At 46.8% G+C, this 16611-nt stretch overlaps 1 protein-coding gene across 1 annotated transcript in view; it reads left to right on the top strand.

The window, feature by feature from the left end:
* Nucleotides 1–8527: 8527 nt before the first annotated feature.
* TPO (thyroid peroxidase) overlaps nucleotides 8528–16611 on the top strand; it is a 33461-nt gene continuing 25377 nt past the window's right edge. The window contains exons 1-5 of the mRNA XM_066384947.1: nucleotides 8528–8715; nucleotides 9383–9477; nucleotides 13235–13319; nucleotides 14591–14754; nucleotides 15876–16008. Coding sequence (XP_066241044.1) covers nucleotides 8534–8715; nucleotides 9383–9477; nucleotides 13235–13319; nucleotides 14591–14754; nucleotides 15876–16008 — 659 coding nt within the window. The 5' untranslated portion in view covers nucleotides 8528–8533. The remainder of the gene's footprint in view (nucleotides 8716–9382; nucleotides 9478–13234; nucleotides 13320–14590; nucleotides 14755–15875; nucleotides 16009–16611) is intronic.

Consider the following 16611-nt stretch of genomic DNA (forward strand, 5'->3'; position numbering starts at 1 on the left):
AGGTAGAAAACCTGTTTGTTCTTCATTTTGTTGAAAACACTGGAAAGTGATTTTTCCAATGAAAAGCTAATGTATGTTCCATGATTTTGTAAGACAGCTGCCTAATATTAGACTAAAACAACTGGTCAAGTTCATCATCCTACCCTAACACGTTACTACTTGTAGCATTTGTCATGACTGGGGTGCCTCCCCACACCCTGAAGCTCCTCATTAAAGGGAAACACAAGGTTGATTGTTGCGGTTTAAAGCATTTTACCTCAGTGCCCAGGGACACCACCAGCAGCCTGATCACAATGGACCATCCGTGCATAATCAGTGGAGTCAATGGCTCCATGACAAGGGGTTGGGACTGGGGGGGAAACATGTCTCGAAAAGATAACTCCTTTAATAAGTTAATTATTTTGTGTGGAAAACTAATGTCAGTTTTATGTGCACTAACAAAAATTAACAATGTACCAACTTCTTTCTAGACAAACAACGTCCCACCCAGCCCACAGTCAGCATCACAACCCATGTTGGGAACCCAGTCTTGTTGGAAACACACATTCACACAGCCATTTGCTCTGCTTTGCCCAGGATGTATCGTTGTGTTTTCATGTTTCTGTATCCCTGTTTATTTCTTTTTTTTTCATCCACCCCATTTGCCAACATCTGCTTGTTCTTTGTATCTGAGTCTGTTTCTGTTTGGTTTACTCTTTGTTTTTGTGTGTGTTTTCTTTTATTTATTTATTTATTCATTTTAGAGAGGGGAGAGAGAGAGAGAGAGAGAGAGAGAGAGAGAATGGCGGGGAAGGAGCAGGAAGCATCAACTCCCATATGTGCCTTGACCAGGCAAGCCCAGAGTTTTGAACCAGCAACCTCAGCATTCCAGGTCAACGCTTCTATAAGGGAAATCACACGGCAGTTGTCTAGGTCCATCCACGTTATTGCAAATGGTAAGATTTCATTCATTCTTATTGCTGTGTGATATACCATGGTGCACAGGCCCCGCATCTTCTTGACCCACTCAGCTGCCGATGGGCACCGAGGCTGCTTCCATATCATGACTGTTGTAAAGAACACTGCAGTGAACATGGGGTGCATGTATTCTTTCATATTCGTGTTTTGGGTTTCTAGGAGAAATTTCTAGGAGTGGAATCGTTGGGTCATAAAGCAGTTCCATTTTTAATTATTTGAGGTAACTCCACCCTGCTTTCCACAGTGGCTGCACCAATCTGCATTCTCACTCGCAGTGCAGGAGGGTTCCCTTTTCTCCACACCCTCGCCAGCTCTTGTTGTTTGCTGATTGACGGGTGACAGCCATTCTGACGGGTGTGAGGTGGTATCTCCCTGGGGCTTTGTTTTGCATCTCTTTGATGATTAGTGACATTGAGCATCTTTTCATATATCTTCTGGCTATCTGTGTGTCCTCTTTGGAGAAGTGTCTGTTCAGGTGTTCTGCCCATTTTTCTGTATGAAATTCAAATAAAGGATGATGAGTAGTTTTCCTAAATGTGGAAGGAAAGTATCAAAGATAATAAAGTCAAATGAGAAGTTCCTGAGCATGAACCCCTCAATCCTGGGCCGCAGGCATGGGGCAGTCGCTGTTGTCAGGAGGACCCAAGGGCCATGATGAGGAGTGGTCCTGACTTACACACAGAAGACTCATTAGTTCCCTCAGCCAGACCCATAGCTCCCTCTCACACACCAGCCCTCAAAACCCCGAACACACACAGTGCTCTGGGAAGCAGCCTATGTTTGGACAAATCCGTGCTTGCTCACCTCGGCCCTCTGTTTTCTCAGAAGAAACAGAATGTTCCAGAATACTGTGGTGGGATTCTTTTAAAGGTTTTTTTTTGTTGTTGTTGCTGTTTCGTTTTGTCATTTTGCAAGTAGATCAAACCAGCACAAGAATGTCATAGGCACTTGGCTTCAGTGAGCCTGTAAGTGGCTCTCATGGCCAGAAGCTTCCAGAGGCTTCCAGCAGGTCTGACAGATTGTGTGAGTTTAGGAAGGTTGGCTCCAGGGTGGCCCTGAGCTGTGCTGCTGCTAAGTCACAGCTCCGTGGGACAGTGTCACCTGGCAAACGGACTGCCCCACCTAGGGAGGCTTTGCTGCCCCAGGATCCAGGGTGACATTCTAGACAGACACAGTTTCTGTCCTTTTTATGATACTTGTCCCTGTCATGTATGGAAAACTTGTCTTTGAAATGCTACTAAAAACTGTCAGGGGGTCTCCTGGGTTACAGAAAACACACGAAACTGTAACTAGCTCTTACTTAAAACCCAAAAATATTTGTGGCTTTACTTTGCATGTATCTTAGAATAAGAAACTCTATTATGATGTGTGAAGCTGTCCACACAGAGTAATGAAATATAATTTCCTTCACATCTCAGTGAAATGGATTTGTACTTTTATTGTAGGTATGAGTTTATTCAATAATTCTGTCAGCAAGAATTGACACTTTAAACAAGTGTCCCGCGGGCTTTGTTTCGGCCAAGAAGCTATTGTAGCAAACTCCACTGGCAGAAAATAGGGTTATACACACACCCCAGTGAGGAATTTGCACTGATTCCTGGGGTCTAGGACCCAAGACCGTGAAGTGTGCCAGTTAATCTCTTTAGAATTAGGACCTATGGAACAGCAGCGATCTTTGTTGGCTGTATGGTCTCAACAACACTCGCAAATGTGTGAGAGAGAGGATGAGATTTGTGTTCAGTGCTCATTACACTTGAGAGTTTATTGTATATACAACCCGTTTTAGCATGGTCATTGCTCAGTACCTTGTCACTGGACTGATAACAGGAACGCACATTTGACTCCTTTTCTAATCATCCATGATTAAGTAGCACACGTCCATTATGATGGGTTAAGTGATAGGAGGTAAAGTAACTTTCTACCCCGTGACTCGTTGATGAGGGAAGCTTTGTGGCCACTTTAATCCACTATAGGGACGTGGCATGGCAGGTACTGATACTCGCTGAGGAGCAGGACAGAGACACAACCAGTGTTTGCATTGTGGCAAGACGAGTGGCACTGCTGTATGGGCAGCGAGACCAGCTGCTGAGGTGGCCCTGGGGCCACCTTGCCTAGCCTGACACCCCTTCTCTTTTATTTCTGTCCTTTTTTTCTTCTTTATCAAGTGAGAGGAGGGAGGATGGAAAGACAGACTTCCACATGCAAGCACCCCAACCAGGATCCACCCGGCAACCCCCAGTCTGAAGCCGATGCTCTGCCTAACGGGGGTCGATACTGATAACCAAGCTATTTTTAGTGCTGAGGTAGTATCTCTACAGAAACATCCTCAGCACCGGGGTCGATGCACTTGAACCCATCGAGCCATGGCTGTGGGAGGGGAAGAGAGAGTGAGAGAGAAAGGAAAGGTGGAGGAGTAGATGGGTGCTTCTCCTGTGTGCCCTGACCAGTAATTGAACCCAGGACATCCACACATCAGGACAATACTGTACTACCACTGAGCCAACAGGCCAAAGCTATTTCTGTCCTTTTTATGTTACTTGTCCCTGTCACGTATGGAAAACTTGTCTTTGAAATGCTACTAAAAACTGTCAGGGGGTCTCCTGGGTTACAGAAAACACATGAAACTGTAACTAGCTCTTACTTAAAACCCAAAAATATTTGTGGCTTTACTTTGCATGTATCTTAGAATAAGAAACTCTATTATGATGTGTGAAGCTGTCCACGCAGAGTAATGAAATATAATTTCCTTAACATCTCAGTGAAATGGGATTTGTACTTTTATTGTAGGTATGAGTTTATTCAATAATTCTGTCAGCAAGAATTGAATATTAACTCCACATGGAGTTTTCCTCATGTCTTGGCAAATCAGTTATTAATGACTAAGCCTAAAGGAAATCTTCTTAAAAATGTCATTTATCTTTTACAGAAAAATGTAAACAGATTGCTTTCTAATCATGTATCCTTGTGGAAAAAAATTTCAAGCAGAAGTAGAAAGGTCTCTTTTAAAAGTTTTCTTTTCCCACCCCTTCTCACACATAAAACAACTATGATTTGTCATGTGTCCACTTTCCAGCCTGGCTGTGTGCTGGGAGTGCCTCTCCCTGTGGGTCTGAAAAGATGGTCCTCATCTTGTTTGAACAGTGGAGAGCATTGCATTGGGTGCCTATTCAGGAAGCTGATGTGTACTGTCAGCCCAGGCTCCCTCCCCTGTTATCCCTCTCTCCCTTCCTTCCTCCCTCCCTCCATCCATCCATCCATCCAACCATCCACTTATTCACAAACACTTTTTAATTGTTAATATATGCTAGACTTTTCTTGGCACCATGGATAGAACAAGAAACAAAATGGACATATCTTGGAGTCTTCCTGCTGAGCACTTTGACCAACAGTCTCTCCTCTCTCCCCGATCACACCAGGCTCACCCTTTATTGTCCCCAGATAGTTTGCTTCATCATATTCGATAGCTAGGCACCCCAATCTGTGTTCCCACTCACACAGGATTCTAATGGGAGACGTCACAATCCATGGTCATGAACTTGTACAACTTCCTAACTACACCCACCCTACCTTTCGTAAAGGCAGGGAGAACCCCTAACTCATGTTTATACCTGTCCAGCACAGAGCTCAGCGCCAAAGAGGAATTCATTAGTTATCTGTTGAATCCAAGAATAAATACATGCCATTTATCTGACTGAGTCAATATAAAAAAGTTCAACTGAATTGTATTCTAAATTAAGCCATAAAAAAAGCATGTATATGTTTTAACTGTCACCCATAAAACCAGAAAACTATCTAGAAAGAGAACAAATGTTCTCTCAGACTGAAATTTGGTCAAAACTACATTGAATACACAATTTCTGTTTTGTTGTTTCCCTACATTGACTGAATTGGCTATTTAGGAAGAAACAGCTCATCCCATTTCCTGAAAAAACTGTACCTACTTGTGAATCAAGAGGTATTTTTAGATAGTCACACTCTCTTCTAGGAATTATTCAAGTGCATTTACTGACCTTCACTGTGCAGATTAGAGAGACAGACATGGTGAGAAGCTGCATCGTCTAATGTGTGAAATCCCAGAGCCAAATTTTCCTAAACTAACCATTCTGAGCCCAGGTGAAGTGTGGCACTGAGCAACATAACAGTTCTTCAGTAGTCCTGATCTTTTTTTCCTTTTCCAGGGAAGGTGTGTTATACATTACTGTCTTTTGTGACTATCTATTGTAGGATGTGTGAAGATCTCAGCTCAGTGAGAAGGTGACCACATGTGGTGACATCTCCCTGTCATAATCCTCTGAGGATTTTGGGCGTGATTTGGCTAAAATTGGCTCCCATCACCTCCTGAGGGTGACAGTGACAGGCACCTCTGACCTGCTGTGTGTTCTCCCAGTCGGCCCTGCAAGGACACCGTCCATCTGCTCTCTTGGGTAAGGTAAGATTGCCACGGTAAGGGCAAGGTCATTATCTTACACATTACCTCGTAGCAGCCTCTGACAGGGACCGGAGTCCTCCTCCTCCTTCTTTTCAATTTTTAAAAAAATATTTAATTGACTGATTTTTAAGAGAGAGGAAGGGAGAGAGAGAAAGAGAAAAAAAACCCACATCAACTTGTTCTATTTATTTATGCATTCACTGGTGAGTCTTATACGTGCCCTGACCAGAGACACAACCTGCAACCTTGGCGTCTCGGGACGATGCTCTGACCCACTGAGAGACCCGGCCAGGCTGTTATTCTTCTTTCAGGAGCGGGAGCGGGAGTCATTTCTGTTATTAACAAGGGCAAGATGGAATTTTCCCAAGAGCTGGGGCATTTGATGAGGCTGCGTCTCACGCCATGGTCAAACATTCCGCCCAAGACATTCTTAAAGGAAGTCATCGCTTTGACCCAGTCACCACTGGGAAGATCATGGTCCCAGGAGGAACAAGTGTTCTGCTGTCACCGCCCATCTTTCACATGTGCACTGAGTGTGTACAACAATGGAGCTTCACTTTGCTACGGGTGTCGACTCAGACATATGCTGGACTAAAGGGAAGTTGATGAGGTCATGGAGAGATGGAGGACAATGCAGTTGTTTACATGGGACACATGTGCATGGTCTTCACAAATCCCAGGACATGTGTCTTACTAGACATGTCATTCTGGGGCATTGGTCTCTATGTCAACACTCAACACTTTCGGAGAGACGTTCTTGTTGACAAAGCGCACTCCCAAATCCCAGCAGTCCTCATGGTCTGGGGCCTGGACATTGTGGGAAAGCAGGTGTTGCATGTACTGGCTTGATAGAATGTTCCACCGAAATGCCAAGAAGTGGCCCCCACCCTGGGCCATCAATCCCAGCTGAAGGTGACCCAGAGGCTCCTCAGAAGCATGCGTCTGAGCCATCTTGACAGATGGGACAAGCCGGTGGAGCCTTTTCTATGTGTGACCCTAACAAAAGCCAAAGTGTTTCCTTTAGCTCTGTTTTTAAGTGATACATTTCTGTTTTTAATCTCCAAATAATTTCCTCTTCCTCATTATCTTTAAATATAGTACTTAGTTAAGGAATATAGTCCTTGCAGGGAAGTCATAGAGTATCTTGTTCATAACTCATCCAATGCCAGTGTTTTTAACACACAACTTAAAAGTGAGGTCACAGGGACATTTAATCGACCTGGAGAGCCCAGTCCCCTCCTGACGTCCCTTGCAGTGATTTAAATTTGCTAGAAGGAAGCTTGTGTTTGTCTGACGGCTGCCCCTTCAGGGTGCGCCGCGAGGCTGGATGGCCTGGAATCTTCGGGAGCGACGAGTGAACGTGCAGAGTGGACGTCCAGGAGTCCTGTCTTCCAGTGTTTCCTGCTGTTTCTGCAAGGATGCTCTGAGCCCTCTCCTGAACGTGTGACTTGTGACCTGGAACTCCTCAAAGGTGCAGTGGACCTCAGACAACCGTTACGGTTCACAGGCCTCCACACAAACCTCCACCATCAGCTGACGCCAGCCACAGAACGTCTTTCTGCAGAAGGAGGGCACTTGACCTCAGGCCAGCATTCCCATGCACAGGGCATGTCCATGTGAGGTGCCCATGGAAACGCATCCTGTGTGCGGACTAAGGTTTGTATGCACATGACCCATGGGCACTTTTACTGGAGGGACAGGTCCTGTGACACCCCCCAGGGTGACTGCTGTCCCTGCAGCCTGGCTGCGTGCAGAATTGAGCGCCCCCTTCAAGCAGAGGCTGTCTTCCTCCACCCCGCAACTCCCAGCACCTCTCTGTCCTCTGTGGCATCTCTCACCTCTGCTCTGCACTATAATGATTTATGTAGATATCCCATCTCCACCTCCAGCCACCATACTGTGGACTTGGAGTGTCAGAGATGGAGAGAAACTTAAATTTGGTTTTGATAGGAGAATCTCTGGGTGACATTTCCAGCATTCTAACCTAAGTCGAGAGGAACCTCCTAGTTCCTGGATCTCTTCTCCACCCCACCTACCCAACACGGAGTCAAGCAGCCAAATCTCCAGGGCCTCCCTGCCTTCTTGGGGACCTGGGGCCACTGCCCTCCCTTCCTCACCCCCGACCTGGGGTGGCATGCCTGAGGGGCGGTGACACACTCCAAGATAGAGAATTCAGCACCCCTCACCACACTACCAGCCACTTAGCTCACTCTCCTCTCCCCAAACCTCAATATTGTCATTTTCTAACCCCAAATCCTTCCCATTCCTTGAGAACAAGACCCAGGGGGACCTGTGACCATGTGTCCCCAGCTCCTAACAAAGGGGCCTCGGGAAGGTGGGAAGAACCACATGGCCAATAATATCCCTCTAATCACGGAGCCTCAGGTTGTTTTTAGATCCACTCATTATCAACCCTTTGGACTAAATACACTGATGACCAGAACTGGTCCATGAAAGGATCCAATTACAAGGAAAAAAACTAAGTGGGTTTTGACTCCTGCTGATTCTTCACCATTGATTAACCGCACAAGTGGAACCCCACCGGGCTGGCCGGGAGCAGCTCTCTCCACACTGACCATCACCTGCAGAGCGACCCTCCCACAGCTGATGGTGACATTGTTGTGCTTCACATGCCTCCCAGCCTGTGATCTGAGGCTCAGGGGCTGATGCCTCTCCCGGGTGAAACCCTGCATGTCCCCCAACAACTCCCGAAGGAGACAGGGAAGGGGAGAAGGAGGAAGAAGAGGGTTTCCTAAGAAACCTGAGATGAGAAGTTCAGCAAACAGCATTGCCAGCAGACCAGGAAATGTGCTGCTCCACCTCAGAGGTGTTCGGGGACAGAGGGCTCAGGGACGCTGAGTCAACCACAGCCCCCACACAGCGGGTCCTCTGCACTGTCCCTGGAGCGGCCTCCAGTTCTGCTAAGCCTCCAATGTTCAAGTCCTCTTGTTCGTAAGCATCTAACTCAGAAAAGCAGGAGAGAAAGATGCAGGTGTTGCCAGGTCAGTTCTGGGTGGTTTCTCTTCCTCAGCACATGATTTTCTTGTCCTCTGTCTCTCTGACGTGTGGCCAGAGCCTTCCACAGGCCTTGTTTCTGACCTACGCACGGACGCCGGGCGTGGATCCAGCCTGGGACATCTCGTCGCCATGGGAGCGGGAACCACTGGAGCGTGGGCCGCTTTGGTGGGTGTTGGAGCACAGAGCTGGTTTATAGGGAGAGCAGCCCAGCCCTGGACACACCTGAGACCCACGGTCCAAAAGAGCTACGGCCACAGGAAGCTCCCGGTCCTCACGTTCAACCTCCGTGGCTCAGAAGAGGAGAAAATAAGGTCAGGTTGTCACACGCACCGTTTCCATTTTCTGGGGGGAAAACTTACCATGGAAACTTGTAAAGTGGTCCTGGGGTGGTTGTTATTTGGGCCAAATGGCAAATGTGGGGAGCTGATGGACAGACAGCGGGGATGGCTTCCAGGACCTGCCTCTAGCAGGTCATCCATCGCCCAGACGCACCCCGTCTAAAACAGCGACTGCACGTCGGAGAGCAGGAGAGCGAAGGTTTGGGGAGGGGAAAGGATTGATTTAGAATCTCCCACTTCGTCTTAACAGCTTTTTAAGTCTGAGGTCATTTCACTAGCAGAAGCAAGAATGCCATAAGGATCACGTGTGCCTTCACAAACTGCATTCACCTCTCTTCTAAAGGCTGCAGTCCTAGTTAGTATGCATGCTTTTCTCTGCACAGCTGGATTATGGAAAATGGATGCCACATTCTCCAGATTTGTCCTCAAATAATGAGGACATGGGAGGCCTGCTCAGCCCTGTGTCTGAGTGGGTGCGTCTTCTCGGTTCAGGAAGTAAACCAAAATCTTCTGCAGCCCAGACGCCAGCTTCTGAGCCTCTGTCACTGTGGTAGGGATGAGCAGGGGTCAGTTGCCTAGAAAGGCAGCTCCTGCGGCCCTGGCCCAACTGAGTTCATTTCTCTCTTTATCTTGGTTTCAGAATGAGAGCACTGGCTGTCATCCTGGGTGTCATGCTGCTCGTGGCCAGCAGCCATATTGTCTTCCCTTTCTTGTGGGGCTGGGGCCTCCTCTGGGGTGAGTAACACGTGAAGTGTGGTCTGTGGACCTTTATAAAGTCACTGCTCTTAGTCCCAGCAAAGAACACAGTTGGCAGTTCTGAGGGGCAGTGAGACCCCCTCATGTTTTAGCTTTCCCGGGGAAAGAACAGTCATTCTTGAGTTCAAAGGATTAAAAAACCATTCTTTTTGAAAAAGTAACTGATTTCCCTATTATTACACCATTTTTGCCAGCTCAGGTATTTAGAAAAGGAAAGTGTTTCTTTGGGATTAGTGGCTTGTCCATTTGCTGTAAATTCCCTTTTTACTAAATATAAGGTGACCAAGTTTTTACAATGAAAAGGAAAACAAAAATAAATGGAAGAAAATATAAATAAAAGAAACATTTTATTCATTGCAAAAATAATGCACTATAACAGTCGTCCCCAACCTTTTTTGGGCCACGGACCAGTTTAATGTCAGAAAATATTTTCACGGACCAGCCTTTAGGGTGGGACGGATAAATGTATCACGCGACTGAGACAAGCGTCAAGGGTGAGTCTTAGACCGATGTAACAGGGAATCTGGTCATTTTTTAAAAATAAAACATCATTCAGACTTAAATATAAATGAAATGGAAATAATGTAAGTTATTTATTCTTTCTCTGCGGACCGGTACCAAATGGCCCACGGATCGGAACCGGTCCGCGGCCCCTGGGGTTGGGGACCACTGCACTATAATATGATCAATACATAATAAAAACATTTGTAATATTTTAATTATGCTTACATGCCTATTAATTTTTAATAATAACTTTAAGAAAAAAGTACTCATTTAGATACAAATACGTCACATTACATGCAATGGATCGACTCTGCATGGATTGAATATGGACATTTACAGATTAGTCTTCCAATATCAAAAAAAAGGACATATATGAGGACACTTTTTGAGGGAGAGTGGAACTTACAAAAGGACTGTCCTCCCTAAAGGAGGATGATTGGTCACCTTATTAAATAATGTCTGTGATGCATTTTTTGAAATCAGGGTATTAACAGTGCCAAGCTTGGTTAGGAGAACTATCTAGATGCAGAAACATCACACCTAAACTCTGCTTTTGGTTTGCTAAAAAATAAATAAGAAACAGAAGAAAAAAATTCCCAAACCCCAAGAAGGGATCGTGTGCTTAGCGGAAGGTAGGAGCCTGCTTGATGGGCAACTCCAGCTGCCAGACTCTGGAAGGTTCACACCTCCCTGGGAGGCCCCAGGCTCTCTGGAAGCCTCTGGGGCAACTGCAGTCTGACACAGGTCTCCCAACCATCCCCCAAGGACTGGTGGGCACTCTGAGTCCTTGCAGCCCATGCCCCCTCCAAGACGTGCCTCCTGCTGGGAGCCACCATTTTTTCCAATTTTACGGATGCTTGGGGCTCTGTGATCACAGGCACTTATGTTCCTTAAGAAAGCACCATGCAGCAGGACGCGGAGGTGAGCACCAGGTCGGATGGAGCAGGTGGGCTCACTGCCGGTTGCTCACTGGGTAGTTTGGGTTCCCTCCCCCTTGCTCATGTGTAAACTGGACAACAATCCAGCATCATTACTACTTGTAACCATCGTGAGACCCTCATCTGTAGCACACAAAGTTGTTACGCAGAGAGCAATTCAACAGAACAAAAATATCTGCACCTGTTTTGTTTCTGTAAAAGCCAGGAACTGTGGTATTTATAGCTTTCTAATGCATTTTAAAAAATTATTTCCCCATCTCTGGGAGCTGTGACTTTTTTTGCTTAAACTTTTAGTAAATATATAAATCATGCACAGTACAGCGTCCAATAAAAATGCTGTACTTTGGAGCTTATTTACTGTTAATGGGATGTTTTGAAGCTGGCTTATTACTTGTTTACCTTGTAAATTACTTATTAGAAAACATTATCTTATAATGTTTCACTTTTTTTGTTCTTTAATATGAGAGATTTTTTTCCTCTCAGTTGACAACAAGCCAGCAATAGCTTTAAAACAAAATAATTGCTGCTTAACTACTTGAGACATAACTGCTATCAGTCAAATGTCACCATGGCCAGAATTTAAATGGTGATGCCTCTTGGATTTTTTTGTGCGTGAGTTTGAGTTTGTATCAGTTGCGCTCAGACTGTGTGAGGCAAACACTGGATTGCTCCCTGTCCATATTCAGAACTAGCTGAGGCGCCAGGCCTGAGGACCAGGATTTTGCTGGACCACACTGGCCATCTGCAGACAGAGCTGCTCCCTGGGGCTGTCCACCCTGTGTGGTCCATGCGCCCATTTCACAGCTCAGAAAACAGAGGCCCAGGGGACTCAGGGGTGACAGAGCTGTGGTCACAATAACTCTCACCTCCCAGGTCTCCACACAGAAACATCACACCTTCGTGTTTGAATCTAGCTGATGAACACTGAGAACCAGCGTGAGACCGGACACACAGTTTAGTTTTGTGGTTAGTCTGTGAGTTGCAAGAATGTTTGGTATCACAAGCAAGGCCTCTAACAGCCTGGACATCTGTGCAGCACAGAGACAGGTCCAGGAACAGGTCCAGAGTGGGACCCCAGGAGGGCCTGGCTCAAGGAGAAACAAACTCTGTCCCTGGGAATTCTGCCACACAAGTAACTTGACAGTGGGAAGGGACTTTATTTTTGCTCAGAAATACGTGCCTGACTGTTGTGGGTCTAAGAAACAACGGACATAAGTCCCTTCTCAAAATCGTAAGAGTTTATCATGGAAACCATGTACATTTACCACGACACAGACCAGGGTGCATTTCTAGTGTTTGTACCAAGTTAGGATTTGTGTGCCATGGTCTTCATGACAAATGCTCCCACAGGCACAGCTATTAAAGAAAATAGGATGCAGATGAGCTGCAGGAAGTAGAGGCATTGCTCACAGACGGGGCAAGTGGGAAGCCGGCTGAATGAGCGCATTTGCTTAAAAGGGGAGAGGTTGGCAACCTTCATTCCAGTTCGTTGGACTTCATAGCATTTCTCACATTTTAACCTAGAAGTGGAGTCATGACATTGTTTTAGTCCGTCTGGGCCGCTGTCACCGCACCATGAGTGGGGACTTGTGACCAGCTGATGCTCATTTCCCAGAGTTCTGGAGGCTGGAAGTCCAAGTTCAAGGTGCTGGCAGGTCTGGAGTCGGTGAGAGCGTCCCGGCTCATAAACGTCACAGCGGGTGAGGAGGTCCTGGGGCCTCTGCTGTCAGGACCCTGATCCTGCTCGTGGGGCCCCGCCTCCAGCCACCATCAAACTGCATTAGAATTTCAACACGTGAATTTAGAAGGACAAACATCAGGCCATGGCCCTTACTAAGCATTCCAAGAACTAGAAAAAAAAAAGTAAAAAGGGGGAGTCTTTTCACAGGAAGGTGCTGGTACACTTGAGTAATTTCACTTTTGTTAAATACACAAGTTAACACAGGCAAAGATTATCAGAAATTTTCTATATTATAGGTTTAGGTAACAAAATATTAAGAACAAAAAGCTACAGAGAATTCTTAGTGGCCATTTGGGCAGAAGTGAGAGGAAAAAGCACAGCCCACTGAACTTGCAGGAGGTACGAACAGCGCTGGGCCCCTTCCATGTCCCCTGCCACCTGTAGGTCTGCCTGCGAGGAGCTAATACTGCTTAGGATGGGAAAACGGGCCCCAGGGGCCCCAGGTCTAACTAGATGGAAGCCGTGCGGTGTCCAGCTGGGCTCCGTGGAGGGGCCGACAGGACAGACGGCTGCTGGCCTCGATTGTGTGCTAAGTCTGCTCTTCATTCTGTAGGGCAGTCCGAAGACTCTCACGTGCTCAGCATTTTAGAGGAGAGTAAGCTCCTGGTGGACGAGGCCATCTACAGCACCATGCAGAGGTACCACCTTCCAGGGGGTGGCCGGAGGGGACAGTATGCCTGTCCCCCAGGGTGTGCCTGGTCCTGTGACAGTCTTCACATATTTACTGATTTCAGTTGCCACCAAAGTCAGTCCCAGCGACTTCATTTTACAAATTTGGAGCTGGAGTGCATGTCGGTGAATTCACTTACCACCATCATGTGGAAGCAACCGGAAGAGCCAGGAGTTAGTCTCCAAGGCTCACTAGCATAACAGAGCAAAGCACCGGGCTCCACATGGACTGACTACCCCCGACCTTGCCCTGGGTTGGCACAACAGAAACGGAAGTCCTGACGGGTGAATGGGCCTCCCTCCCACGGTTTAGGCACCAACCATGGAGAAAGGCCCACGTGAGTGCTGAGCTGACCTCCATGTCGGCCGCTGGGATAGAGCCACAGCTCACTGGGGTATTAAATCTGCCCCTTGTCCTCTATAAATAATTAAAACATGCCCTAACTTAAAATATATTACTGACATTACTATTAACAATATACCGGTCTGATATTATATGTCTGTGAAACAAGACAAGCAAACGTGAAACTCAGAAGCAGGTTTTTGCCTTACAGGCTCACTGTGATGGTGGAAGTTGACTAATAATTACATGAAATACACAAAACAACACCAGGCAGCAGTTGGTTTATTCCAAATTTCTATTATTCCAGACAGAAAAATTCCTTATTGTTCATATTGGTTGCAGACTCACTTTTACTTATTTTCTGAAAACTTGTATCAAAGGGAGAGAGAAAGAGAACACTATCTGCCCTGAGCACTGACCTATTTCGCTTTGTGTAAAACCAGGAACAGATGGAGAGGGGCACCCGGTCAAGCGCAGTCATGAGCTACGTCCCCCTCTTGGTAACAGTCACACTCTAATAGGATCCTTTTGAAATGAATGCCTCGCATGTGGTCTGCTTGAGGTCTGGCTGCACGCTGAGTCCCCATGTCATTGGCTGGAACCCAATTGTCCAGCTGGATTTTTAGGAGAAGGTTTATCTTGCACAGCTGTTACGAGAGTTAGCTAGGTTGAGGATTGGAAACGTGGGAAGGGCAAATAAATGCTGGCCATTCTCTTTGTCATTCAACAGTGCCAGTTACCTTGATTGAGACCCTGTGAGCCTGAGGTCAGGGTCCATGTGTGCCTGCAGTCCCTGGCACCTGGTAGGTTCTCAGTGAGTGTCTGCTTAGCTGACCCATCATTAGTGACCAGATTACTATAGAAGAATAAGATTGTCTGCCTCCCTTTGTGCTGTAGAAACCTCAAGAAGAGAGATACCATTTCTCCATCTCAGCTTCTGTCTTTTTCCAAACTCCCTGAGCCAACGAGCCATGCTATTTCCCGAGCGGCAGAGATCATGGAAGCCTCGGTGCAGGCAATGAAGAGAAGGGCAAACCTGCGACCACAACAGCTCCTCACAGGTACACACGCACCCGGAGGGGGTCTCTGTCCCACCGCAGGGCAGCAGCCACGGGGCAGACCAGGTGACCAGTTCAGGGGCTGGCGGGGGTGTCCTCCAGAGTGTTTCTCACTTGTCACCTGGGAGATGTGACTCCTACTCACTCGTAGAATAAAAGAATTGGAAAAACACAACATTTTATTTTTGTTAGTCTGAAAATGGACTGTGTCTCTGCTGTTCAACTCGAATTTGGAGAACTAGCTCAACATAATTTGTTGAATGAATAGCACTAGAATTGGCCAAAAAAAATAAATAAATAAAAAAGAAAAGGAAAGAAAGAAAGAAAGCTCAAAACGAGAGAGACTATTTCCTGGGCCGTGATCTAGAACATTCATAAGACAAAAACCAACATCAATGGGAAGGAACCTGACCAGGCGGTGGCGCAGTGGATAGAGCATCAGACTGGGAAGCGGAGGACCCAGGTTCGAGACCCCGAGGTCACCAGCTTGAGCAGGGGCTCTTCTGATTTGAGCAAGGCTCACCAGCTTGAGCCCAAGGTCACTGACTAGAGCAAGGGGTCACTCAGTCTGCTGTAGCCCCCTGGTCAAGGTACATATGAGAAAGCAATCAATGAACAACTAAGGAGCCTCAATGAAGAATTGATGTTTCTCATCTCTCTCCCTTCCTGTCTGTCTGTTCCTATCTGTCCCTCTCTCTGACTCTCTCTGTCTCTGCCACAAAAAAAAAAGGGAAAGAAAGGAAGGTTTTGTGGATGGACACGCATGCCATGAGCGAGCATGACCGAGGCAGAGTTTCTAGCGGGGAACCAGGCAGTCACTGTCCACTGAGCATTGCATGGTGGGGCACACACCACAGCTGTGCCATGTGACAGGTGGCACTGGAGACCTGCCCAGGGAGGTTGTTATCACCCTGAATACTGGCTTTACCCAGGAGCTCAGAGCTCTTAGAACGGCTTTTCCAAAGATCACAAGGAAAATAAAACCTTAAAAGCCCATATTCTGAGCCATGAGGAAGCTGTAGGGTTGACACATGAGCAGCCATCTCGTGGGAACCCCAGACTCAGAGAGCTCACATGGGAATGTGTCATCTGCACAGAGTTCACGTTCTGATGTTCGTCCTCAGATGCTCTGTCAGAGGAGCTGTTGACCATGGTCGCAAACGTGTCGGGCTGCCTGGCCCACATGCTGCCCCCACGGTGCCCAGACTCCTGCCTGGCAGACAAGTACAGGCCCATCACAGGAGCTTGCAACAACAGGTACTGTCTTCTCCTACAGGTTGGATTGAACATGAGAAGATGGTTTGTGACTCCTTCCTTCCCAGCCTCTGAGCTCCCAGTTTCCGATTCCTTGTCCTTGACACACTCACCCATCTGTGCGTTGTCTGGACATCTGTCTGGTGCTCCTGCCCTGGGCCAGGTGCCAGTTCCTTTACGTGACAGTTCTGCATGAAACCCCTTTCTTGGGGGGAAGTTCTGTGCTGTGCAACCTCAAAACCCATAAATTCATAAAGAAAATGATAAATTCAGAAGCTACAATTCTATGTAAGAATTTCAATTATAGGTACGATCCCCCAGATTGCCCTGGGTTGAAGATATTGTTTGGTGTGTCTATATAATTTGGTATGTGGTTTTATATTAATTTGCCGGGAAATTGTCAAAATCTAAATTAAATGTTGGATCTGTCATGCAGACACACCGTGGGTGTCCATGCACCGAACATCTGCTGCCTGACTAGACAACGTCCTATGTTTCTGGCGATTTGCCTTGCAATCATATTCACAGTCACTTTTTTTCCCCTCATCTGTGTTTTGACCAAATTGATGAAATTGTCCAGCAGCGAGGATGCCTTGTGGGCTTAGT

This window comes from Saccopteryx leptura, chromosome 5, assembly GCF_036850995.1.
Source record: "Saccopteryx leptura isolate mSacLep1 chromosome 5, mSacLep1_pri_phased_curated, whole genome shotgun sequence".
In the NCBI taxonomy this organism is placed as follows: Eukaryota; Metazoa; Chordata; class Mammalia; order Chiroptera; family Emballonuridae; genus Saccopteryx; species Saccopteryx leptura.